The sequence below is a fragment of the Platichthys flesus genome, chromosome 22, assembly GCF_949316205.1.
Source record: "Platichthys flesus chromosome 22, fPlaFle2.1, whole genome shotgun sequence".
Taxonomy (NCBI): Eukaryota; Metazoa; Chordata; class Actinopteri; order Pleuronectiformes; family Pleuronectidae; genus Platichthys; species Platichthys flesus.
In genome coordinates, this window is record NC_084966.1 from 3,403,556 (window position 1) to 3,427,107 (window position 23,552).

General features: G+C 43.2%; 4 protein-coding genes across 6 annotated transcripts in view; 2 read left to right on the forward strand and 2 right to left on the reverse strand.

The window, feature by feature from the left end:
• nbeal1 (neurobeachin-like 1) overlaps positions 1 to 10,772 on the forward strand; it is a 34,832-nt gene extending 24,060 nt beyond the window's left edge. For both annotated transcript variants that reach the window (XM_062380830.1, XM_062380829.1), the window contains exons 30-54: positions 5 to 313; positions 409 to 558; positions 644 to 801; positions 1,090 to 1,214; positions 1,341 to 1,467; positions 1,569 to 1,723; positions 1,806 to 1,939; positions 2,035 to 2,136; positions 2,289 to 2,384; positions 2,476 to 2,600; positions 3,015 to 3,155; positions 3,270 to 3,400; positions 3,568 to 3,677; positions 3,978 to 4,095; positions 4,292 to 4,389; positions 4,499 to 4,615; positions 4,738 to 4,827; positions 4,980 to 5,089; positions 5,196 to 5,368; positions 5,473 to 5,567; positions 5,893 to 6,009; positions 6,119 to 6,280; positions 6,565 to 6,713; positions 6,805 to 6,940; positions 8,328 to 10,772. In XM_062380830.1, coding sequence (XP_062236814.1) covers positions 5 to 313; positions 409 to 558; positions 644 to 801; positions 1,090 to 1,214; positions 1,341 to 1,467; positions 1,569 to 1,723; positions 1,806 to 1,939; positions 2,035 to 2,136; positions 2,289 to 2,384; positions 2,476 to 2,600; positions 3,015 to 3,155; positions 3,270 to 3,400; positions 3,568 to 3,677; positions 3,978 to 4,095; positions 4,292 to 4,389; positions 4,499 to 4,615; positions 4,738 to 4,827; positions 4,980 to 5,089; positions 5,196 to 5,368; positions 5,473 to 5,567; positions 5,893 to 6,009; positions 6,119 to 6,280; positions 6,565 to 6,713; positions 6,805 to 6,940; positions 8,328 to 8,432 — 3,333 coding nt within the window. In that variant the 3' untranslated portion in view covers positions 8,433 to 10,772. The remainder of the gene's footprint in view (positions 1 to 4; positions 314 to 408; positions 559 to 643; positions 802 to 1,089; positions 1,215 to 1,340; positions 1,468 to 1,568; positions 1,724 to 1,805; positions 1,940 to 2,034; positions 2,137 to 2,288; positions 2,385 to 2,475; positions 2,601 to 3,014; positions 3,156 to 3,269; positions 3,401 to 3,567; positions 3,678 to 3,977; positions 4,096 to 4,291; positions 4,390 to 4,498; positions 4,616 to 4,737; positions 4,828 to 4,979; positions 5,090 to 5,195; positions 5,369 to 5,472; positions 5,568 to 5,892; positions 6,010 to 6,118; positions 6,281 to 6,564; positions 6,714 to 6,804; positions 6,941 to 8,327) is intronic.
• Positions 10,773 to 10,851: 79 nt separating this feature from the next.
• Positions 10,852 to 15,248, reverse strand: LOC133933667 (uncharacterized). Of its 2 annotated transcripts, XM_062380832.1 has the most exons (8): positions 15,137 to 15,248; positions 14,951 to 14,988; positions 14,052 to 14,252; positions 13,875 to 13,943; positions 12,354 to 13,738; positions 12,119 to 12,256; positions 11,445 to 11,556; positions 10,852 to 11,019 (listed from the first exon to the last, which is right to left on the reverse strand). In XM_062380832.1, exons 2-8 carry the CDS (start codon positions 14,985 to 14,987, stop codon positions 10,946 to 10,948), a joined length of 2,016 nt encoding a protein of 671 aa, XP_062236816.1. In that variant the 5' UTR covers position 14,988; positions 15,137 to 15,248; the 3' UTR covers positions 10,852 to 10,945. The 2 variants fall into 2 exon arrangements, with proteins under 2 accessions (XP_062236816.1, XP_062236815.1); XM_062380831.1 differs by lacking the exon at positions 15,137 to 15,248 and having other exon boundaries at positions 14,951 to 15,101.
• Positions 15,249 to 16,267: 1,019 nt separating this feature from the next.
• Positions 16,268 to 20,633, forward strand: LOC133933668 (adrenodoxin-like). The gene is made up of 4 exons (XM_062380833.1): positions 16,268 to 16,747; positions 18,586 to 18,710; positions 18,836 to 18,965; positions 19,438 to 20,633. Exons 1-4 carry the CDS (start codon positions 16,608 to 16,610, stop codon positions 19,544 to 19,546), a joined length of 504 nt encoding a protein of 167 aa, XP_062236817.1. The 5' UTR covers positions 16,268 to 16,607; the 3' UTR covers positions 19,547 to 20,633.
• Positions 20,634 to 20,998: 365 nt separating this feature from the next.
• LOC133933875 (uncharacterized) lies at positions 20,999 to 23,529 on the reverse strand. The gene has a single exon (XM_062381114.1). The coding sequence runs from the start codon at positions 23,527 to 23,529 to the stop codon at positions 22,774 to 22,776; it is 756 nt and encodes a 251-aa protein (XP_062237098.1). The 3' UTR covers positions 20,999 to 22,773.
• Positions 23,530 to 23,552: the final 23 nt, after the last annotated feature.

The following is a 23,552-nucleotide window of genomic DNA, read 5'->3' on the forward strand; positions in this document are numbered from 1 at the left end:
CCAGGTGAGTGCATTGGCCACGGCGAAGCTCAATGGTGTCCTGCAGACCAAGGAGGTGTCCAGCCAGGATGAGGCCTGCTACCTGCTGGGGAAGGTGGAGGGCATCCTGCGACGCTCCATCCAGGAGCAAACAGACGACACCTACTCTTTCTTGGTTCCTCTGCTGCGAACGCTGCTCTCCAAGGTCCACCGGCTCCTCTACATGGAGCTGCACCTCCCCCAGCTTCCTGACACCAACGGAAGCCCGTCCTTCTTTGAGGACTTCCAGCTGTACTGCAACTCACCTGAGTGGCGTGTCTACCTTGACAAATACGTATGAGATATACAAGTTTTTTATGAAATGTATTTTTATAAATTTTATTAAAAGTATATTGAACCTTTTTTATTTTTACCCCCATATTTTCCCAGATTATTCCGTATATGAAGCAGTATGAAATAGAAACATTCAGCCAGGGCCATGAGACCATGGCTCTGTACTGGAAAGAGAGCTACGAGGCCTTCATGGTCAGCCTGCATAAGAGAGAGAGGGAGAGGGGTGAGAGCAAGATCCGCTTCCAGGTTAGTTGAATAAATATACAAACCAATAATAACTGAAGCCTCTCTCATTTTCGTTAGGGTCAAAACTTTTTCTCTTGTCTTTCAGGAGCAATTTGTGGAGCCCTTCTCACGCCGTAGCCGTCAGGAGAACCTACGCTACAACAGCATGCTGAAGCAGCAGCACAGCCAGTACAGTGCTTCTCTCAGGCAGTGGAAGGCAGCACGGCGGGGCTTGGTGTGCGAGAGAGGCCCCTGGGCTGAAAGGTACTGATGTGAACCTCTCTCACCAGCTGCATTTCTCCTAGAGATGTTCTGATACCTGTCATATAAGGCAAAAATACCAGGGTGGGCATCGGCGAGTACATGTACCGATCCGTTGCCACGTCTTTAAAATAGGTTAGCTCCACCCATAAAGACCATTCCATTTTCTTTTCTTGGAAATCCTCTTCTTCTGGTAGAAGTTAAAATATATTTTATGCAAATATGACAGGTAGAGATATAAATAATGTGTGGCTCTGGGAGTAATAAAGGCTTGTTTTGTAAATATTTCAGGCAGCAGGATGAGATGCACTGGAGGGTGTCCAGTGCTGAGAACTTCTCCCGCATGAGGTTGAAACTAGTTCGCAATTACAACTTTGACTCTCACCGAGAGGCCAGCGCTCTGAGAGACAACCTGGGTAAGACAACGTTCCCCCTTTCTTTGTATGAGCCTCTGTACTGCCATGTGACATTAACTGCTGCACCATATCTGCATGGCCACCTTTTAGTTTTGAATCCCCACTTGTCTGTGCTGCTTGACTCAGGTGTCCATCATCAGCGTGTAAACCCAGAGTCTCTGCTGCTGGAGGCTGTGAAGCAGGTCAAAGTCAGCGACTTGGAAGATGACATCCTGGAGCTGCCGGAGGATGACCCTGCTGCTGCTAACAACCAGTCAGTCCCCATATTCAGTAGAAGAACCTTGATCACACAACCGATACTCAGATTAGACTTACTTATCTAGTAACAATTGATTCCCTTTCCTTGTCCTGAAGGGCTGAAGCAGAGGAGGCAGGCCAGAAGGAGAAGCTGGTGCTGTGGGAGGACTGTGAGTTGGTGACAGTGGTGGATGTGGTGCCCGGCCGCCTGGAACTCACCACCCAGCACATCTACTTCTACGACAACAGCCAAGATAAGGAGAAAGAGGAAGGTGAGGGACAGTCAGATGAGAAAATATGGAGAAAACATCATAAAGTTTTTACTTGAACTAACAGTGTGCTTGTTTCCTGAAGGAGTGGGCCACGACTTCAAATGGCCCCTCTCTCAGATCCGAGAGGTCCACCTGCGCCGATTTAATCTGCGTCGCTCTGCTCTCGAGATCTTCCTCATTGACCAGACAAACTACTTCCTCAACTTCAAGAAAGAGGTGATGAGCCACAAGCTTGATTTGACCAAAAATAATTGACACAAAAAAATAGTATGATAGTAGAAAACTAATGCTGTGTACAACAATTTAAACAGGTGAGGAACAAAGTCTATAGCCGCATGTTGCTGCTACGATCGCTCAGTGTCTATGGAACTCGCTCACCACAGGAGCTACTCAAAGCCTCTGGGCTCACACAGGTCAGGACACAATAATATAGAAATGTCTTTATCATTTACAGATTTTAAATAGTCTCAACACACATGTAATTTAATTAAATGTACGGTGTCAAATGAGTCAATCAGCTCCATTATTATTGAGTGTAAAATAATATTTTATGTCCGTCACACAGAAATGGGTGAATCGGGAGATTTCAAACTTTGACTACTTGATGCAGCTCAACACCATTGCAGGCAGAACGTACAACAACCTGGCTCAGTACCCAGTGGTACGTTCCTCTACTGAACACACATTTTATACGTCTCTGTCGACTTGGTGAAAGTAAGTATTTGAACTGATGTTTGTGGGCTTGTTTTCAGTTTCCATGGATTCTAGCTGACTACACTTCAGAGGAGCTGGACCTGTCTGATCCTCGGGTGTTCAGGGATCTGTCCAAGCCAGTGGCCGTGCTTAACGAACGCAACGCCAAGGCTGTTAGAGAGAAGTATGTTTCATCCATGCCTATTTCAAGTCTTATTCCGAATTTTTCAAAGATGATAGCCCCAACCCCATGCCAAGCATGCCATGTTGGGGTTATCCTTCGGGATGTTTACCCTCATCAATGCTGCTAAAAACTTGATGTTTTCCTACACGTGGCATCTATTGCACTTCTGTCCGTCCTGGGAGAGGGATCCCTAACATGTGGCTCTCTCTGAGGTTTCTATGTATTTTTACCCTGTTAAAAGGGTTTTTAGTAGTTTTTCCTTACTCCTGCTGAGGGTTAAGGACAGAGGATGTCACACCCTGTTAAAGTCCTATGAGACGAATTGTAATTTGTGAATATGGGCTATACAAATAAAATTTGATTGATTGATCGATAGGCGATGGCTTAAGTTTAATTTCTGAATGTGCCCGTTAGGTATGAAAGTTTCGAAGACCCAACAGGCACCATCGACAGGTTCCATTATGGCACCCACTACTCAAATGCCGCTGGGGTGATGCACTACCTCATCAGAGTGGAGCCCTTCTCATCATTGCACATCCAGCTGCAGAGTGGACGGTAAGGAGGACCACAGCAGCAATGTCTGCCCTGTGTCACTGCCACGCGTCTCTTGATAGTAATCGTAGCATACTACCACAGCATGATCAGTCATACTTTCCTGCCTTGGTTTAGGTTTGACTGCGCAGACCGTCAGTTCCAGTCCATCCCAGCGACATGGCAGACCCTGATGGACAACCCCAATGATGTCAAGGAGCTCATCCCTGAGTTCTTCTACTTCCCAGAATTCCTAGAGAACCAAAATGGTAAGATTGGATTAAAACCTTTCTAATCATTTCACATATTGTATAAATAATTTGAGGGTAGCTCAGAGAATTCCCTATCTCTACTATTTGACACAGATTTACGATTCGATTCCGCTTTGGTTTTATCTCCCTTTGTTTCCTTATCTTTGTTTCTTGTTGTCACCCAGGTTTTGATCTGGGTCGCCTGCAGATCTCTAAAGAACGGGTTAACCATGTCATCCTTCCCAAATGGGCCAAGTCCCCTGAGGACTTCATCTACAAGCACCGCAAAGCCCTGGTGAGGTTCAGATCCAGTTCTACTGCTGTAGTAATACTTTGCTCAACTTTGCATTTATGCTCAACATTATATATGGAAAGGGATGAAGCTTTCTACGTTTTTTTAGGTACATTATCACAACCACCTCCATTGTCCATACATTTGTTCTCAGAAAACCCAATTCTGCACTGCCCTCTAGTGGATGTATTTCTACACAACCATGCCAACAATAATGCTTTAAGTAGATAATGTCTGTTTAATTTGTGGATTTTTTTTAAAACTGGATAACAGCCTCACTGTATGTGTGTGTGTTTCCAACAGGAGTCAGAGTATGTATCAGCACACCTTCATGAGTGGATTGACCTGATCTTTGGTTACAAGCAGAGGGGCCCTGCAGCGGAGGAGGCCCTCAATGTCTTCTACTACTGCACATATGAGGGTAAGCTCAGCTACAATGCTGTCATTTTCCATTAGGAGTTTCTCTTTTCATCTGTAATAAAATAGTAAACATGATTAAATGCATTAAAGTTTAACTTCCCCTCTTAATTCTTAACAGACTTCTTATTGAGACACATAAGTTCAAACATTGTGCAGGTCAATGATCCCTGTAAATAATAAGCGTTGTGTTGTTGCAGGTGCCGTTGACCTGGATGCCATCACAGATGAAAAGGAGCGGAAAGCCGTGGAAGGCATGATCAGCAACTTTGGACAGACACCCTGCCAGTTACTCAAGGTGCGAATAATCTATTTTACAATATAATCAAAAAGATTTGTTGAACCTGCAGTTACTTAAGAAAATGAAGTTCTGTAGCTGTGTTTGTAATTCAGATTTTGACTTTTAGGAGCCTCACCCAGTGCGTCTGCTTCAAGAGGAAGTGGAGAAGAGGAAAGCTCAGCTGGACTCGTGTCCTCTCAGCTTGTTCGAGCACCTCAGTGACCTCAAGTCCTTCTTTGTCGAGGTTCGATCTCTGCTGCTCATTTACTAATGAATGGAAAACATTTTTTTTGTTCTAAATTTTTAATGAAAACTTCCCTCTATGATGAATCTGATTTCTATTCTCTTTTCCCCCCCATGCTGCAGGGCATCAGTAATAATGTGCCGATGGTTAAGGCTGTGGTGCCAAAGAATCAGTCTCATTCCTTTATCACCCATGGGAGTCCTGACACTATGGTAAGACTGCCGATAATGATGATAATAATAATAGAACTGCAGGGTTGTAATTTTAGTGTTCCACTCCTGTAGAGTATATAAAAGTTGAAAATGAATTTGATTGTAGACAATTATAGCTACAGACGTTTTCATGGAGTTTCCACTGTCTCCAGGTGACGGTTAGTCAGAATTGTCTGGTTGGGACCCATGGGTGGCTGCCTTACAACAAGAATATATCCAACTACTTCACTTTCATCAAGGACCCCACAGTGTCCAACTCCAAGTGAGAAGACGCACAACACTTTACAGCTCAGTGCAGCAAAACCCTGTTGTGCTGCTCTTGTGTCCTGATGGGTCTTTCAACCTCTCCTTTCGCCGTCTCCACCTAGGACGCAGCGCTTCCTGTCAGGACCTTTCGCCCCTAGCGTAGAGGTAACAACAGGGCTGTTTGTGGTGTCCCATGATGGCAAGTTGCTCTTCAGTGGTGGACATTGGGACAACAGCCTCCGGGTGACTTCACTGGTCAAGGGCAAGACTGTGGGGCAGCACATCCGCCACATGGGTAAAGAAAAGTCTACATCTTGACTTGTGTCACCTCTAAAACAGCTTAACATTTGCAAAATTGCGATTACATCCTGTAATTTGTGTGTTTGTTCTCTTCTCCAGACATTGTGACCTGCCTGTCAACGGACCACTGTGGTATCCACCTGATCTCCGGCTCCAAGGACACAACCTGCATGGTGTGGCAGGTTCTCCAGCAGGTTAGGACACCAACGACTCACTCGTAGTCAAAGACATTTATTGACATTGGTTTTTGAAAATGTTTTATTGACTCTCCAGTTTAACTTTCTAGAGAGAGTTCAGTTTAACTTTCTAGAGAGAGTTCAGCTTTCTCTAGATTTATAGAGAAGTGGTTTGTTTTCGAAAGGTCAGAACCAACTATGCAGAATTAGTGAATTAAAAAAGCCTTTTGTTAAGACTAGTCCACAATTTTTCACCTACATGTGTTTTATTATCTTATTGTTTTGATGTTGTGATTTAATGTTTTATCCATGTAACTACAGCCTGATAATATTCTACCTGCAGGGTGGAGCTCCTGTGGGTCTCTGTCCCAAACCAGTTCAGGTTCTGTACGGACACACGGACGAGGTGGTCAGCGTCAGTATCAGCACAGAGCTGGACATGGCTGTGTCTGGATCACGGGTAAGCACACATCATTTTACATAAGATTAAAGAAGGATTGCTGTCAGAAGGGAAACTGTCAAAGTGTGTTTGTTTGTAAATGTGTGCACACACACTCTTTGTGCTCCAGGACGGGACAGTGATCATCCACACGGTGCGTCGAGGTCAGTACATGCGTTGCTTACGACCGCCCTGTGAAAGCTCCCTGCCGCTCTCCATCCTCCACCTGGCCGTGTCCTGGGAGGGTCACCTGCTGGTCCACACCTGCCTCGAGGGCAAAGCTACACTTAAGGTGCATGCAAGTTTTTTTTCCTCCCACACATATATACATTGAATGAAAAGAGGGATATTTGGTCAAATTAGGAAAAAGGCTGAATCTGACCATATGTGAAAGGCACCCTCATTACAGCACAATGTTTCAGTTCAAATTCTGCTTAGTGGCCAGCTCAACTACATCTCCAGCTTTTTGAGCATCAGTGAATGTAATATATCAGGAGTGCCTCAAGGGAAACTGCACTGGTTGATGGAGGCATAGAACTGTAGGGTAGTAATTCAAATTCGTTTCCATCTCCCCAGGATAAAAATGCTCTTCATCTTTACTCTGTGAATGGAAAGCACCTGTGCAGTGAGCCTCTGAAGGAGCAGGTGACTGATATGTGTGTGTCAGGGGAGTATGTTGTCCTCGGCAGTGAGCAGGGATACCTCTCCATCCGTGACCTCTACAGGTAAACTTCCTAACGAGTGTTTATCATCAGTTGAAATTTTCACCTCGTTTTGGAATGTGCTTCAGCTCTTAATACTGTTCCTCCTGTTCAGTCTATCTCTGTGTGCGGAGCCCATTGCCATGCGGGTGCCGGTGCGTTGTGTCTCGGTCACCAAGGAGCAGAGCCACGTCCTGGTGGGACTGCAGGACGGCAAGCTGATCATTGTGGCCGTGGGAAAGCCAGCGGAGGTAAAAAACTCGCTGAGGAACTACATCGCTCAGAGCCTGGAGGGTTCGCCGCTCATGGCCTCCCCCCTGCTGGCCCCGCTAAGAGCCCGCTCGCCAACACGCCTGTTGCACCAGCGTGACCAGCTGGTGTTTAGTCCCACTTGCAGCTCCCAGAAACGCTAATCCTAGTTCCTGTTCTATTCTAATGCTGTAGCGCTGTTATATACACATCTACACAAACACACAGACACACACACACACACAGAGACACACACACGCACTTACCGCTCCTCAGGGATGGTTATCACCCACAGTCAGTCATTGGGCTTCACTGCTCTCTTACCAAACCACACACACACACACACACACTGTGGTGTTTTTATAGTTGTGTGGGCACTCCTTGACAAAATACATTCCCTTGCCCCTAACCCTGTGGTGGGGGAAGTACTTAAACATTTTACTTTAGGAAGGTACAAATAATTAGACGAAGTGTACTCAAGTAAAAGTACTAAATTAAGTTTTCTACCTGAGTAAAAACAAGCAAGGACTTGCTGCTGCAGGAAGTAGGATCTCATGTCACCTGCCCACTCTGATCTGATCAGTGGACCAGTTGCCCCTTGTACATTTAAAGTACATTACATTGTGAGGACCAGCCAAAATATCCTCTGCATGTACAAATGTCCTCACAGTGACTGTTTGGAACCAAAATTGGCCCCACGAAACTCTAGAAAGACAAATACACACACAGCTTTTCACCTGAGCCACACAGATTTAACACATTCCGTCAGCACACAGCTGAGCAGACAGTCGCTACTCCAACCACAACTGTGACATGAAAACTTGTTGCGTTTACCTCATTGTTTTTTCTTTTTTTTTTTAATAGCATCTGTGCAATAATGGACTTGATTTGGCCATTAACCTGGGAAACTCCCATACTGTTTACCTGAAGTGTCATTTTGTTCCATTTTTGCGTGTGCTCTACGAACTATAACAAATATGCTGTGAAACAAACGTAACACTAATTAATGTTTCTGCAAATTCAAGCCATATTAAGAGTGTAGCTACAATCTGAATAATGCAAACTAATAATCTCGCGCCAAGTTAGTCTTGATTGTTTTGATAGTGTAAATAGTGTGTTGGATGTGTAGATGTATGACGTTCCCCCGCTCTGAATCATTGCACCTTTTCATCCTCCCCATTCAAATCCACTCACACAAAAGTCAATCAGGCTTTTGAGTGTTTTTTCTTTATTTCCTCACAAAGTCAATCAAACCTGAATGAACTGATCAGTCACTCATGAATCATATCCCTCCTCCCTTTTTCCCCCTCCTCTCCTTTGACTTCATGCAATTCTTTCTCCACTCCCTTGTCCCAATTCCTCCTCTTCCTCTTCCTCCACTCTTCTCAGATGCGTTCGGGCCAGATCACACGGAAGCTGTGGGGCTCCAGCAGGAGACAGACCCAGATCTCTTCAGGGGAGAATCTCTACAACACCCAGCACGACCACAACTGACCCATCCCAGTCCCCAATGTCCCTAAACCCTCCCTCCACGCACATCCCACATTCCTCACCCAGTTTGTCTCCATACTTCTCACCAAACACTTTGCTTCATTCTATCCTTAGGAACCCCCTATGTTCCTTCAGCACCTTTCCACAGTTTAAACGGGCAGTGGGAAGATGCTTTGAGGGGCTCGAGCATCAATTATCACAAAGTGTGCATGTAGTCCTGCGTTGGATTGACCGCATGGCGCTGGCGTTGTCGTTCAAATCCAGCAGTAGCACCAGCGTGAGCACCACCTGGCCACTACCTGTGACTTCTCTCTTCATGCCTCAGCTTCTCACTGATTTATTTACATCACACTACACAACACTGTTTCTGTTTCCTGTTGACAGAGGCACTTCTCTCAAAGGCACATTCTCTCAAATCTGACAGGATCTGTCAGCTAACTGCAGGAGAGTCTGTGTGTGAGAGTGTGTGTCTGCAGTGTGTTACCATTCTCTAGATAAAGATATAGTTTGAAGTGGCCTTGTTGCAACCCCTTAGTTTGCCATTGATGCAGACAGGCGGGTCTGTGCTCCTTAGGCTGAGACTTTTCATTGCCTCAAAGCTGGCACACAGCAGCCTTATGCAGTAAGACAGCTCCATCACTCATAAGACCAAACTCTCTGCCTCTTTTTGTGGATTTCTTTGTTATCTTGACAAATGTATGCATGTGCATCTTGGCATCGGTTTGAACACATAGTGGTCTTGGACCATTTTGAGGTTAAGTGGGAGACACAGGGATGGAGATGGTCTTTTGTTTTATTTTTGGACATCGGTGACTTGTTTTGTTTAAGAAACAAACCCGCAAGAGACAGCATCTGTCTGTCGTGTTAGCACGTCTCTTAAGATATAGTTTTGTAAGATAAGAAACAAGTGAAACACTAGATTCTAAACTTTTCATGTGAAGATTTATCACAGAAATTCTTGTGTCACACGTATCCCTCCGTGTTTCATAGAATGTTTTTTAAATTACTTGAATCTGTGTTTATTTATAAGTAAAAGTAGCAGTCTTTTCTTTTAAATCTCATTTTCGTCTCATGAATATACAGTCACCGGCGAATTTTAAAAACTCTTCTGACTGTTCAGACACCTGGAAAAGAAGGAGAAAGAAGAAATCCTCAAGGGCTCTATGAGATGTCAGTGTTAACAGCAATATAGCTCCTTCGCCGGGTGCCTGTCGATGACTTCTTCAAGTTTTTCCCTGAAAATGTTGCTCAACCAGCCCTCTGCTGTAACTCCGTCCTCCTGTAGATTAGCCGGGATAGAAATGCACCCTTACTCTCTCTCCTTTCCTTCCAACTGCTCTAACTTGACCTGACTATTATCGTTTATTTTTTCACATCTCATTCTCCTTCCTGTTGTTCTTGCGTCTTTACTCTTGTCACATCCGAATTAAACACAAACCACAGTATGAAATGTCTATGGTTGAGATTGTGTTGATTCCTATTTTTGCACCATAATATGTGTGTGTGTGTGTGTGTGTGTGTGTGTGTGTGTGTGTGTGTGTGTGTGTGTGGACATGCTACTGAGGCATGTTTATTTTTTTATATCCAAATTCTTGATCTCATCATACATGTTGATATGGTGTCTCTGATTGTGTGAACATCAGCAGCCCCCTGGTTGCTCTTGGCTCACTTGTGGGTTTTGGCATTGGACACAGGGTTGCTCTAATGGTTCTCTCGTCTTCTCTCTCTTTTTTTCAATTTTTTTATGTGATTTTGTCTTTAATCCTTATTTAAAAGTCACAGCAAAGCATCGTGCAGAGACCAATCTGTGTCCTTCTTTACGAGATTTCTGTCTTTCATTCGTCCACGTTTGTCATTCAGACAAAAGACCACTGTTTGAGTTGTTCCACGACTGCAACAAACGGAGTGCCTTTATCCCAGCGTGATGTTAGATTAGAGTTTTTTTGTTTTTTTTTCATTACTGAAGCCAGAAGCTTATTGTCCCTGTAAATCGAAAATCAAAGCAGCATTCCACAAGTTAAACCTCCACCGTTTTCCATGGGGAACCAAGAAAATAGGACTTAGAAGCAAAATCAAAAAAGTACTATTTTGTGTCTTAGCAACTCTTCTCTGTGACTGTCACCAAATGGATGTGTGTATATCTGTGATTATTTATGGATACGGTATATATATTGTACAGCATGATTTTTATTTCATCCTATTTGAAATGTACTTTTGCACTTTCCAGGTACTAAATTGTAACAAATTGTTTTAACTTGGCTCCCTAAACTGTACAAACTGCTTTGTATACACAAGTGGAAAATTATTATTAAAAATTAAAGTCTTGTCTAAATTTAATATAAATGTGCGACCAAGTTTTTTACGGTATGAAAAAGAATGAAGAGTGACTGCTTTGGCTGAGGTGAGGAAACAAACACATTCAGAACAAATCTTAAAGTTTATTCAAGGAGAAAAACATTAAACAATGTTTTCTGCAAGAAAGATCCAGACATTCACACACTGTTTCTTTGTGGTCTTCAAGCAGTGAGTGGGTACGAGCAGATGGACGCTCTCCTCAGGTCACAGTCAGCGGCTGTCCACCAGCTCTCATCTGCAGGACAGGGTAGGGACAGATTGTGAAAGGAATGTTGGCTTGCCAGACATAACACACATGTTCTGTAGGATATTCTTAAGATCACGTTTTAAAAATGTAAACATTCCTGGTTACTGGTCTTTAAAGTGAAGGAGATGGTCAGGATATCCCAATTTTGTATCCCTGCAGTTATGTGAGCTTAACCCTTTAATAGTGCGGCTAAAACAGTGATTGTATAACACAAGCACATACCAGAACATGTGAGACCACATCCACAAACCCCCTGATTGTATTGGATTAAACAAGGCTGCTTTGTTTTACTTAAGACCTCAACTTGTAGTTGCACTTTAATTACCTCTCTGCCAGATACAGAGAAATGCTGCCTTCAAACATAGTCCATTTGTGTGTGTCTGTGTTGTGTGTTGGTTAGAGTGTTGTCTTACCTATCTGGAACATCTCCAAACACACAGGTTTGTCAGTCTGAATGTTGGGGTGACCCGGCTTCCAGTCACTGTAACCCCACTCTGACCCATCTACCCATGATGCCTTTTGGTTCTGATGTGGGCAACACACATACGGTATGTCAAACATATGCAGACATATAACCTTGATTCACTTTTATTAAAGTTGAGAGGAAGCTCTCCGATCCTTCACCTAAGTAAAAGAAGCAAAGCCTCATTATACTTTTATACTTCCTCCATTCTTGCCAAAAGGCATCAGATTTAATCTCTCAAATTTACAAATATCGACAAGAATCCTACTTTAAGACCCGAAGACCAATTTCCCATTTCACTTTTTTGCTTTCTGGTCTCACTTAGCAACAGGACAGAAACAGATGGGTGGTTTTAAATAAAAGTTCGAAGGTCAATGTTTTACCAAGGTAAGAATAACACTATCTGTCCTGTTGATAACATATCTGATGACACTCTCCTTGGCCTCCATTCAGTGCCAAGGCAAAGGACCAGACTGCTGGCGTCATTGAATAATAGAGCCATTGAATAATAATGGTGATATAAAGAAGGTCCTTCAGTGTTTTCTTTGTGAGAGCCTGAAATACAGATTGTCTCCTCTCTCTTTCAAAATATGGCTAATAAACTTTCAAGGGAAATGGTCTTGCCTTGACGGTGCCTCCCAGCCAGGTCAACACAGGGTTTTTCTCACCACCCTTGGTCACCAGGGAAACCAGGCGAGAATGCAGATCACTGCTGGGTACAGAGGCAAGCTCAGCATTTGGGGCAAGAGCTCTGCAGATGACCTTGAATAAAAGGACAACGGAAATTGTTAGATTCGATTTGAAGAACTACAAACGCAGACATTTAGTTATTGAGTGGTCTTTCTGTAGATTGTCTAACCTGTGCGTCCTGGAAGGTTGTTGGTGTGGGGTGGAACTCATAGCAGTTTCCATTGATGACATCTCCCTTACATGCCACTGTCTGTGTTTGGATTCTAGAGACCGAGGGTTCAGTTCCCTGCCTGAAACCATCTGGGATAGAAATGAATGGTTCGGTTCCCTGCTTGAAACCATCTGGGATAGACATGAAGGGTTCGGTTCCCTGCCTGAAACCATCTGGGATAGACATGAAGGGTTCGGTTCCCTGCTTGAAACCATCTGGGATAGACATGAAGGGTTTGGCTCCCTGCCTTAAACCATCTGGGATAGACATGAAGGGTTCGGTTCCCTGTCTGAAACCATTTGGGATAGACATGAAGGGTTCGGTTCCCTGCCTGAAACCATCTGGGATAGACATGAATGGTTCGGTTCCCTGCTTGAAACCATCTGGGATAGACATGAAGGGTTCGGTTCCCTGCCTGAAACCATCTGGGATAGACATGAAGGGTTCGGTTCCCTGCTTGAAACCATCTGGGATAGACATGAAGGGTTTGGCTCCCTGCCTTAAACCATCTGGGATAGACATGAAGGGTTCGGTTCCCTGTCTGAAACCATTTGGGATAGACATGAAGGGTTCGGTTCCCTGCCTGAAACCATCTGGGATAGACATGAATGGTTCGGTTCCCTGCTTGAAACCATCTGGGATAGACATGAAGGGTTCGGTTCCCTGCCTGAAACCATCTGGGATAGACATGAAGGGTTCGGTTCCCTGCCTGAAACCATCTGGGATAGACATGAAGGGTTTGGCTCCCTGCCTTAAACCATCTGGGATAGACATGAAGGGTTCGGTTCCCTGTCTGAAACCATCTGGGATAGACATGAAGGGTTCGGTTCCCTGCCTGAAACCATCTGGGATAGACATAAAGGGTTCGGTTCCCTGCCTGAAACCATCTGGGATAGACATAAAGGGTTCGGTTCCCTGCCTGAAACCATCCGGGATAGACATGAAGGGTTTGGTTCCCTGCCTGAAACCATCTGGGATAGACATGAAGGGTTTGGCTCCCTGCCTTAAACCATCTGGTATAGACATGAAGGGTTCGGTTCCCTGTCTGAAACCATCTGGGATAGACATGAAGGGTTCGGTTCCCTGCCTGAAACCATCTGGGATAGACATGAAGGGTTTGGTTCCCTGTCTGAAACCATCTGGGATAGTTATGAAGGGTTCAGTTCCCTGCCTGAAACCATCTGGGATAGACATGAAGGGTTCGGTTCCCTGCCTGAAACCTGCTTGGATTTTATGAACAGGTTCAGTTCCCTGCCTGAAACCATCTGGGACATGATTTGCAGCAGGTGCCTCCCCCCGGACCCAACCACCACCGTTCTTCTGGGCTGGAACATCAACAGGGACTGAAAGACAGAGGGCCTCTAAATTAAAGACATTTTTTAAAGGACAGTTTATCGATCATATTTTGCATTCGTAAAGGCTAATGAATCTAGAGAATAAACTACATCTATCTTCCTAGAAATAACATCTTATCCTCACTTTCATCTGTCAGCCTCTGTCTTCTGTCCATCTCTCCAAACCCATTCCCAAGAGAGGGGCGGATGACAGCTACAGGACAAAATATAGAAATTACCTTATTGCACCCGGCTAATCAATGTATTCAAATTGGTTCTAAAATGACCGCATTTTCCGCAGGGCTTCGATAACTAAACTCACCGATGTTGTCTTGCACCAGGCCAATGTTGAGGTCAACCAGGAACCTTCTGGAGAGCTCAGTACCGCGTCTGTAGCTGTCTGGAATGGGTGGACGGATGTCATTGTCATGTTCAGTGCCCTTTTGAAAGCCATCGTGGAGCTGGTAGGTTGAAGATGTCTTCTGCAGTCCTCGAGCGAGTGCGATTGGGGCGGCTTGGAGGCCTGAAAGGTACCGTTCATCGTTAGATCACCCATTCCCGCTGAGGATCATGCCAACAACTGGTCCTGCTGTTTCACTGTCAGATGCTCCCATACAGGCAGAGAGGAAGACTTAGTGATATTGCTTGAAGGAATCTAATACCTCCTTGCAGATTTAACAAATACTTACCTGTCAAATCATTTATTAACTTTTGTTCCAGATTAATTTATACAGCTTTTCTCTCACTGTGTAATAAATCACTCATGGTCAAAGTTTAATTTCTGTACAGCGGCTGAAGGTCAATTGCTCTGATAAAACTATTAATTATCACAAAGCACAATATTTCTGCTTTGGAAACAACCCATAAGGCCACAATTAATTATGATGTGGAAATGTCAACAATTAGTTATTTGTAGAATTGGGAAAAGATCTTGCTATTGTAATAGCTACAGGACAGATAAGAGAACCAATATCTGTTTTTAAAATATCAGTGTGAAGAGTGTTGGAAAAACTATTCAATAATATTCCAATCGGTAACAGATTCATTTTTTTTTTTTTTCAAAATTAGGTTAACAATAAAGTATTATAAGTATTTCACTTAATAAAAACTTTTTTTTATTTCAGTAAGCAAATTAAATTATTCACTAAATCCAGTAACAAAATTAGATATGAACTATCAAGACGTGTTACAACCTAACAAGGAGAGATTTAGTGATCTTACCTGACACTGCCAGGAGCAGCAGCAGGGACCTGAACATCCTGTCAACAGAAGACACAGAGCAACACTGAACAAATGCAACCGATCACGTTAACTTAGTTTTTCTGTAAGCTCAGTTTGTTTTGTGAATGACTTCTGTCCTGTGTTGTGTACGCTGATGTGAACATGGTCAGTTTGTGAGCTGCTTACCTGAGACGGAGGTGACACACACTGAGCAACTCCGACAGAAAAGGCTACTGATTTATATATCAACCCTTCACTTTGAACATGATCATTCATTAATCTTTATCTCCCACAGATGATCACTCATATTTGATGCACTTATCAGTGTTGCCTGATAAAGTCTTGAGCACAACGCTGATATAACAGGAGCTAACAAAGTTCAGGCTGTCAGTAGTTGTCCTGTGACGTAGAGCTATGTTGTACACATCCTGTTTTCTGGGTCCTGCAAAGATATTGAAGGTGAACAGCACTTGGTTTAATCGAGGGCAGCTCAATCAATACTTGTTAACAGACAGGAGAGTAGAACAGTGTGCGATGTGTAAATGTGACAGTGAAGGTCACTGATGTGTTTTGATGTTGTTGGGAGTATATATGCACTCGAGACCTAGTGACAGGGGTGGAAATAGGAATTCAGGGCCCTTGAATTCCACTTAAACTCAAATCCACCTGGTGTGTGTTCAGTAATCCACGTTTGTAGTTGTATTTTACCAAATAAATTGTATGTTTTTATTTTTTTGTGAAAAATCAATGGCAACACTAATTACTTACATAAATAGATAAGATTACATCAAATCAGATAAATAAATATGTATGATACAACATTTAAATAGCTGGCTCTATCTTGATTAACTCATCATGTGTCGAGGTGTGGCCATGTTTAACTTTATTTAAAAGTCCAAGGTTTTGTGGATTCTTTATTTTTTCTGTGATGAACTTGGCAGCAGAGAAGAGAGTGAAGGTCCAAACAATGTTCCATCAGCCAAAATAGAAAAAACATCAGTAAAACTGTAAAAAAAACACACAAACTCTTTGGCAACGTTACATAAACACGTTGTTGGCGACATCAAGCTAACGGAAGTTAGCCCGCAAAGAGCAGGAAGCTGGGGGGACCACTTCAATATAAACGTCTTAATAAAAATACCTGGTTTGAATAGCGATAAAAATGTCCTTATATATTTAAATGGATGAATATAAACTTATAATTAGCACGTTTAACCCCTGAGTGGTTAACCCGCGTTAAATTGCAGCCTTTTGTCGAGTAAAGCTTTTATTTTGTTTGGTAATGGCCGGAAGTAGTGCTGTTATGCTAACGGTGAATCGCTTCCTGTTGTCAGGAAACTCCTCAGGGACGTTGACCTCACCTATGATGACATTAACCTGAACAGAGAAGCTTCACTTTTAGCTCCACGAACACCGGACAATGAGCTAATCGTCTGCGGGACGTACAACGAGCAGCTGCCGCCGGTGACACTTCACGTAATGACGGTGACACAGTGACGTCCTGCAGCTAAAACATCTAGCCTAGCCTGGCTAAGCTAACTCGGTCGGTGAGAGTCAAACATCTCCGGGACGCCTCTCCGACAGAAGTGCGACTTTCCTCGCTGTCAACTGGACCGTCTGCGTGTTACGATCCTCCATCCTCCCGTGTGTCCGACAAATGGCTCTGGTGACGGTGATAGGGAGGCTGCTGGCTCCCGTCCGGTTACGGGAATACTGCCGCAGGACGGCGGCGGTGGCGGCTCCGGGCTCCTGGCTGACCGGGCTGAGGGGGTTCACCAGCGGCACACGGCCGCTCAGGTTAGTCGCTTTCACCGCCCAGGGAGACAATCAGTCTCATTGTGTTTGTCTCACAGGAGTTAACAAGGTGCCACATGATCAACACGAGGAAAACTACTCAAACAATTAATTATTAACAGGGTGAAATAATGTAGAAAGATCGGAGAGAGATATAAAGCTCGGTGAGATCCACACGTGACGGATCCCTCTGCAGGACACAAGTGCAGCAGACAACAGCAGAGTAACAGTATTTAAAATTTTGATTGGAATCAACACTTTATAAGCGTAATAGAAAAATGTGTCAATGTTTAAAGTACATAGGAACATTTCTGATAGAGATGAAGGGAGGAGCAACGACACATGGATCGAGGGGTTCCTGTCGGTAATGGTAGAATATGGGATCCACCATCATGATCCGGGATCCAAGTCTCAAATTCCAGGTGTAGTTTGAGCTCCACGAGCCAAACTCCATTCAGAAAACACGCAATTCATCGTGTCATATGCTGTGATTACACATCAGGCTGAAGAGCAGGTCGACCACGAGTAGAGCCCTTCCAGCCATCAACGTACTGCTGAACTTTGTGTTAAGTACACAGAACAGGTGTAATGGAAGCACCCTGAGGTACTGTATTGATATTTGTTGCTTGTTTCTCTAATGCAAACACATTGTTGGGCCAGTAGTTACAAAGCGCTGAAATACAGGTTTGAATGCAAACATGGTTGCTTGGAATTTGGGTCACATTCATGAATGTAAGCCACACTAATAAGCTTATTTCTTGAATTGAATGTGTCCACTTGTAATAAATCCATATAAAGGACAACAGGCAAGGCAGTTGTATTTATTAAGTACATTTAATGCACAGAGGTATATGTACAGGGACATTAAAAGCAATACAGATGAAATAAAGAATGTAGAATGAAAGAGATAGTGTCAGAATAAGTGGCTGCAGCTGAATCCCTCAGATTGAAGGGATCAGTCCATCTGTGCAGGTGCAAGGCTTTGGATCAAGGCCGGGGTTCCCCAGGGCCACACAGCCTGTCGGATTGCGCAACGCCTGTTGATTTGCAGCTCAGGTTGAAGGTTTGGTTTGGCATGTCGGCCTTAAACCGGCTGACACCGTCCCCATGTGCTCACGTCAGGCGGCTCCAGCTGACCCTAACCCTCTAACAACTATCAGATTCACAAATGCACTTGGCATCTGGGGCAGTTTAAAGACTTTGTTTAAATATGTCGTTTTGCTAAGTAGATTCTGCTCCATAATGACAAAAGATGGCAGATTGTCAGTGTTTTGGGGCATTCACAGTTTCATTGTCACAGTGAGGAGACAGTAACATATCTGGATGAGATGGAGAGGTGCAGTAAAGTCAAGAAATATACTATAACAAACCTCAACAATACACTGCTTAAAACGTGGTTATCAATATTATATTATCTTCATTTTAGGTTCATTAAAACCTAGCTAAGGCAGTTTGCTTCTTATCATTCAGTCTGTCAAGTAGCAGTTGCAGTTCTACATCTTTCATTAAACTGAACAGTTGTTTCTCTCTGTTAGTGGAAACTACCCACTCTCTATAAAGAGCTTTCATACAAAGCTGGTGAAATATGTTAATAAATATTAAGCCCATTCTCCCCAGACATTTGGACTTGTATTGATCAGCTCTGACCACTAGAGTGCAGTGGAGGCAGAGAAACAGTCATTGCTGTGTGAAAATTAACCCATTTTCAGTAACACTGGTTCCAGTTTACCTTTTTTTGTTCTCAAATGTGAATCATACTTTGTCAAAATAAATAAATAAAAGGTCAAATGAATAAACTGTGCCTTCTGTTTTCGTTTTTTTCTCTCATGCATGTTTCTCAGGTCGGACAACAAGGTGACAATTAACTTCATCAACCGAGACGGGGAGAAGGTCACGGTGAAGGGTTCCCCTGGGGACTCACTGCTCGATGTCGTCATTAATGAAGACCTGGACTTTGATGGCTTTGGTATGTAAGCACACACACATGCATGTAAACATTTTGTTACCTGAGATATCAAGGTTTTAATTACTGATTACTAATTACTAGTCATCTTGCTCAACTGCTCAAATGTGTGTGTTTGTGTGCTGCAGGAGCGTGTGAGGGAACGCTGGCCTGCTCCACGTGCCATCTTATATTTGATGAGGATGTTTACAAGAACCTGGGGCCGGTCACAGACGAGGAGCTGGACATGCTCGACTTAGCCTATGGCCTTTCTGACACGTAAGCAAACACAAACAGACACAGGCGCGCACATAAGAATGGGTGAGTCTTTGCACAACAAACAAACATGTTTGATTGAGGCAGTGTGTGTCCCTCCCTTTAACTAAGGGTATCATTGTTTGCATACAACTGTAACAAAGTGTTTCAGAAGGATTTGTGGGAGAACAGTCACTTAAGGTTTTAACTCAGAGGTTTTCTGTCCTTTTGAAAATTTAGGTAAACCTGTTAAAAACTATAGGTATAAATAAGGTAAATAAAGAGTAGAGCTTTCATTTTGAATCCACAGGAGGAGAAACTTGTGGCACATTTATCTTTAAAAATCACTCAGGACGGGTGTAAGACAAAGAGTAAAAGTGGAGCAGACAAAACCGATCTTATCATTTCCAAACTAGCATATGAATTTAGACTTTAACATCAAAGTGTCCGGTTGCCAGTGTGGACGCTCGGATGTAACTCCTCATTTTCTCTTCAGATCTCGTCTGGGCTGTCAGATCTGCCTGACGAAGTCTCTGGAGGGAATGGTGGCCAGGGTCCCAGAGAGCGTAGCCGACATCCGACAAAGCAAAGACGAATCTGGTTAACCGCGGAGCTGCTGCTGTGGAACGAGGGTGTAGACAGTGTGGTTGTGTCCGGTCAGAACTGAGTGTACGACATGCGCGCGCACACACACGATGGTAGGTGTTAAACTGCCAGTACTGCTACTGCAGTACTTGGACAAATGCCACGGCACTGCATTTATTTTTAAACCTCCCACCTCACAAGAAATCTACAGACTACTTTTAATAACTAGTAAGAATGAGTACAGGACTTGGACTCAACAAAATTATTTTTATAGGACGTAAAAGTGCCCCCTTCGGTTTACTGCACAGAGTCTGTTCGGACATAAACCGTTTATAAAGATGGACGATACTTCTCTACTTCTTCCACTATCTATATGTGAAGCCTGAATATCGTGAGTACGGGCGCTGCCTTCTTGCACATCTGGAGACAGAGTCTGTGCTGCAGCAACCAGAGGAGGGATTTTATACTATTTTGAGATACTTGGCTTCACTTTTGGGGAGATGTCATGTTGTCCATCTTTATAAACAGTCTGTGGATAGAACACTGCTGCTGTATTGTGATGAATAACATCGACATTTAAGAGGTATAAGCTCTAAACTTAGGTAAACCAATCACCTCATTGTAAACTCTGCCTTTTCATCATTTCAACATTTATTTGTCTCTGTGGATGTAGTGGACGGCAGTGTGTGTTGTGGGACTCTCGCTGTTCTTCTGTTATCCAGCCAAGTGTCTTTCTCTCATTACTGCGACTTAGTTTCCACGTCGAGTCGCAGAGAACAAGTTTCTTACATCCAGACGTTCCGACCCGTCTCTTTCTGTGTGAATCCAGTCGTATCCACTGACCAAGCTGAGTGACACGTGTGTGTGTGTGTGTGTGTGAGCCAATAACAGTTCTCGATGCCTTAAAGATTGTGCTGATACTGACCCCTCTCCAAAAAAAACGTATTTTATTATATATATATATATATAGATGTACTCCTGCCTTGTTGGTTTGATTAAATCTGTCTTGTGACCATATAACTTCATCATGTGATTGTACATAACTAGAACACAAACACATCTGTGCATAGAGTGAAAAATAATGTAATAAAAAGTCACCTTTCTAAAGGCGTGTTGAGCTGTCACTTTGTACAAGTTCAATATGGAGTTTGAAGAGAAAATCATCTCAGTAAATCATCGTTTGGTCTTTTTTAAATGTCTATTTTCCGCTTCCAGTGACAAGAACCAGAATGGCAAACCCAATTTAAATTTACTAGCTTCAAATTTCACACACAATTATCAAGACACATAAATTATTCCCTGAATTCTCTCATTGATAAAGAAAGTTGGGGGGGAAATTTGGGATCAGTCCCGACCTCAATTTCAGGAAGTAGTTTTTGAGTAATCCTGCTAAGAATCATAAACACTGACAATAACATAACCGCTTTGGTGGAGGCAATAATTCATCACATTTAAATCCGGTTTTCCCTCGTCTGTCATTTTATTTGCAAAAGCAGAGATTTTATGCATTTAAACTTCAGTAATTCTGAGGAAAAACATAGTGAAACAATTCCTGTACAGAGGCAACAACATAAAGCATAGACACTATTTAAGCTGCTTAAAATATAAGCTTTAAAAAACATGAATGTTCCCATTAATCATAATGGAAACATTAGGGCGAGATGCGTTTTATTAATTTTAATAAATACAGGCTTGAAAATGTGAAAAGAACATTGTTGGCAATAGATAGAACAAGATACATAAAATATCTGCAACAGCCTGTTGGTATTCATGATAATAAGCCTTTGAAATGTTTGAGTAGAAAAGACAAAGGAACGTTTACACTTGATGAGCAAACTTCAGCGGCTTCTAGACGAGTCCGTTCACTGCTGTTTACACAACATTTGGCAAATAGCAACATGAATAATAAAGCAGATTTCTAATAATTATTATAAAAAGCCTAAATGGTGAATAATCAAACTTAACTTACAACGCCACCTGTGTGGAAGTAAAACATACATGTGTAGATCCTTTAAGCTGCTTTTATTATGAGATGAATATATTTATACTGAAAAAGTTCTGTGCACATGCGTCTTAGCCAGGCTGCAATTATTCTACAAGTGATATTAAAAACATGTATAATTATAGACCATCATGTTCAAATGTACAACAGAGGATTAGGGCAGTATACAAGAAATATTCAGATTTCAAGAATAAGGTCATAATATTACAAACCTCAAGTCCTAATATGATGAGAACATTTTATTTTTGTAGAATATTGACTTGATTTACATAATATTACAACTGAATCCTCATTATTTTCTCTGATCATTTCTCCCTTTAAGTTGCCCTAATACTACAGAGTACATATGCAACTGTTGGGCTTCAACAAAATCCTTAAGATAAAGTTAAGATTTTTTAACTTAAACACACTTCATTAAAAAAAAGAAAATTATGAAGATCATTGAAGGAGAAACTGTGATCAGGAGAAACATTAAGTTGAACCTTGTTTTGTCTATTTGCAGTAACAGAAATAAGATTGAAAGAAGGCAACACCAGGTCGTTTTTAAATTGGCAGTTTTTTTTACTTTGGCCTGATATAGTTTAAGTTTAATATTCTGCAAATGCAAAATATTGATACATCCTCAGAAATGAGGACGTATCAGGAAAATTTTTGATAAATGTTTTTGATGGGTAAGCGCTCTTTGCTAAGTGTTAAAATGTGTGTGTATATACTTAATCATGCACCTGTTTGTTCTTCAACTGCAAATGGGGAGAGAGTTACTGTTGTAGGTAAAACATATTAAAATGTGATGTATGTGCAACCAGCTCAGTGTATTCAAGCCTAAAGACTTAAAGACCCTGTGCTTTAGCCTCTGCTGAAGCAGGTCTGTAGCTGGAGAGTTGAACTACAGTGAACTGAGGAACCATATCAACTCTGGACTGTACTGAATCTAGAAAGGGTTGAGTATGAGTGTTTTAAAAGCAGCTGTAGGATTCTATACCATCATCATTACACTGCAGTAAAGCATCTTATGTTGTTTTGTAATTTGAGTTACTTTCCTTCCGGGTTTAATCCATAGACTGTTTCTAAAGATGGACGACACATGTCAACTACATATGAAGCCGATATATTCTGAAAAACGCCGATGTGACATGGATTTATGACCTATACTGCAGCCAGCCACCAGGTGGCAATCTAGACTCTTCTGCTTCACTTTAATGGAGCAGTAATGTCGTCCATCTTTAAATACGGTCTATGATTTAATTAGACGTAGGATTCTTCGGCAAAGAGAAGCTCCTCGAAATCTGGCTCGGCCGTGGGGTCGTTGCATCTCTTCAGCCACTCCCTGCGACTCTCCACCAGGGCGAGTGCCACCTGCTGGCTGCTCTGGGGGTTGCTGCGCCGGTGCGAGGAGAAGTAGTCCTTCACCGCTTTGGTGGCACATGGCGAGAGACAGAAACGTGCCTCTGGCCTCTCACCCTGCGGATCCACCTCGGACACCTTCAGTCCGGGGTCGCTGGGCAGCCTCGCCCGGCCCAGGGTGGAGGCTTGCTCCACCACCTGTCGCCCAGGCTCTGACCCCCTGCGCTGATGTAGCCTGGTGTTACTCCCGCCCTTAGTGGAATGAGTCTTGTGTCTCTTAAACAGGGACAGAGATGGAGGGCCGGCCTTGTAAAATAAAGATGTTGTCGGCTGCTTCAGCTCGCTCACGTCACCTTCAGCTGCACTCCTCTGGTTGGAGATGTTACTGGCTGCAGAGGCGTGGCTGGTGCTGAGCTGCCTGGAGTCAGAGCTATGGAATAAGGGAGATTTAGGGAAGTGGAGGTTCCCAGTAGAGCGGTGGTGACATGGGAGGCTGGATGAGTCCTGTTTGACACGGCCTCCTCCTCCTCCTCCTCCTCCTCCTCCTCCTCCTCCTCCTGTATCTGACACTCTGGGCTTCTGTTGGCTGCTGGAGAGCAGTTTTCCTCCTCCCCTCTCGCCTGCTTTTCCTTTCTCTGGGACGAGTTTGCGCGACATATCACTGGATCCTTCCTGTTTGT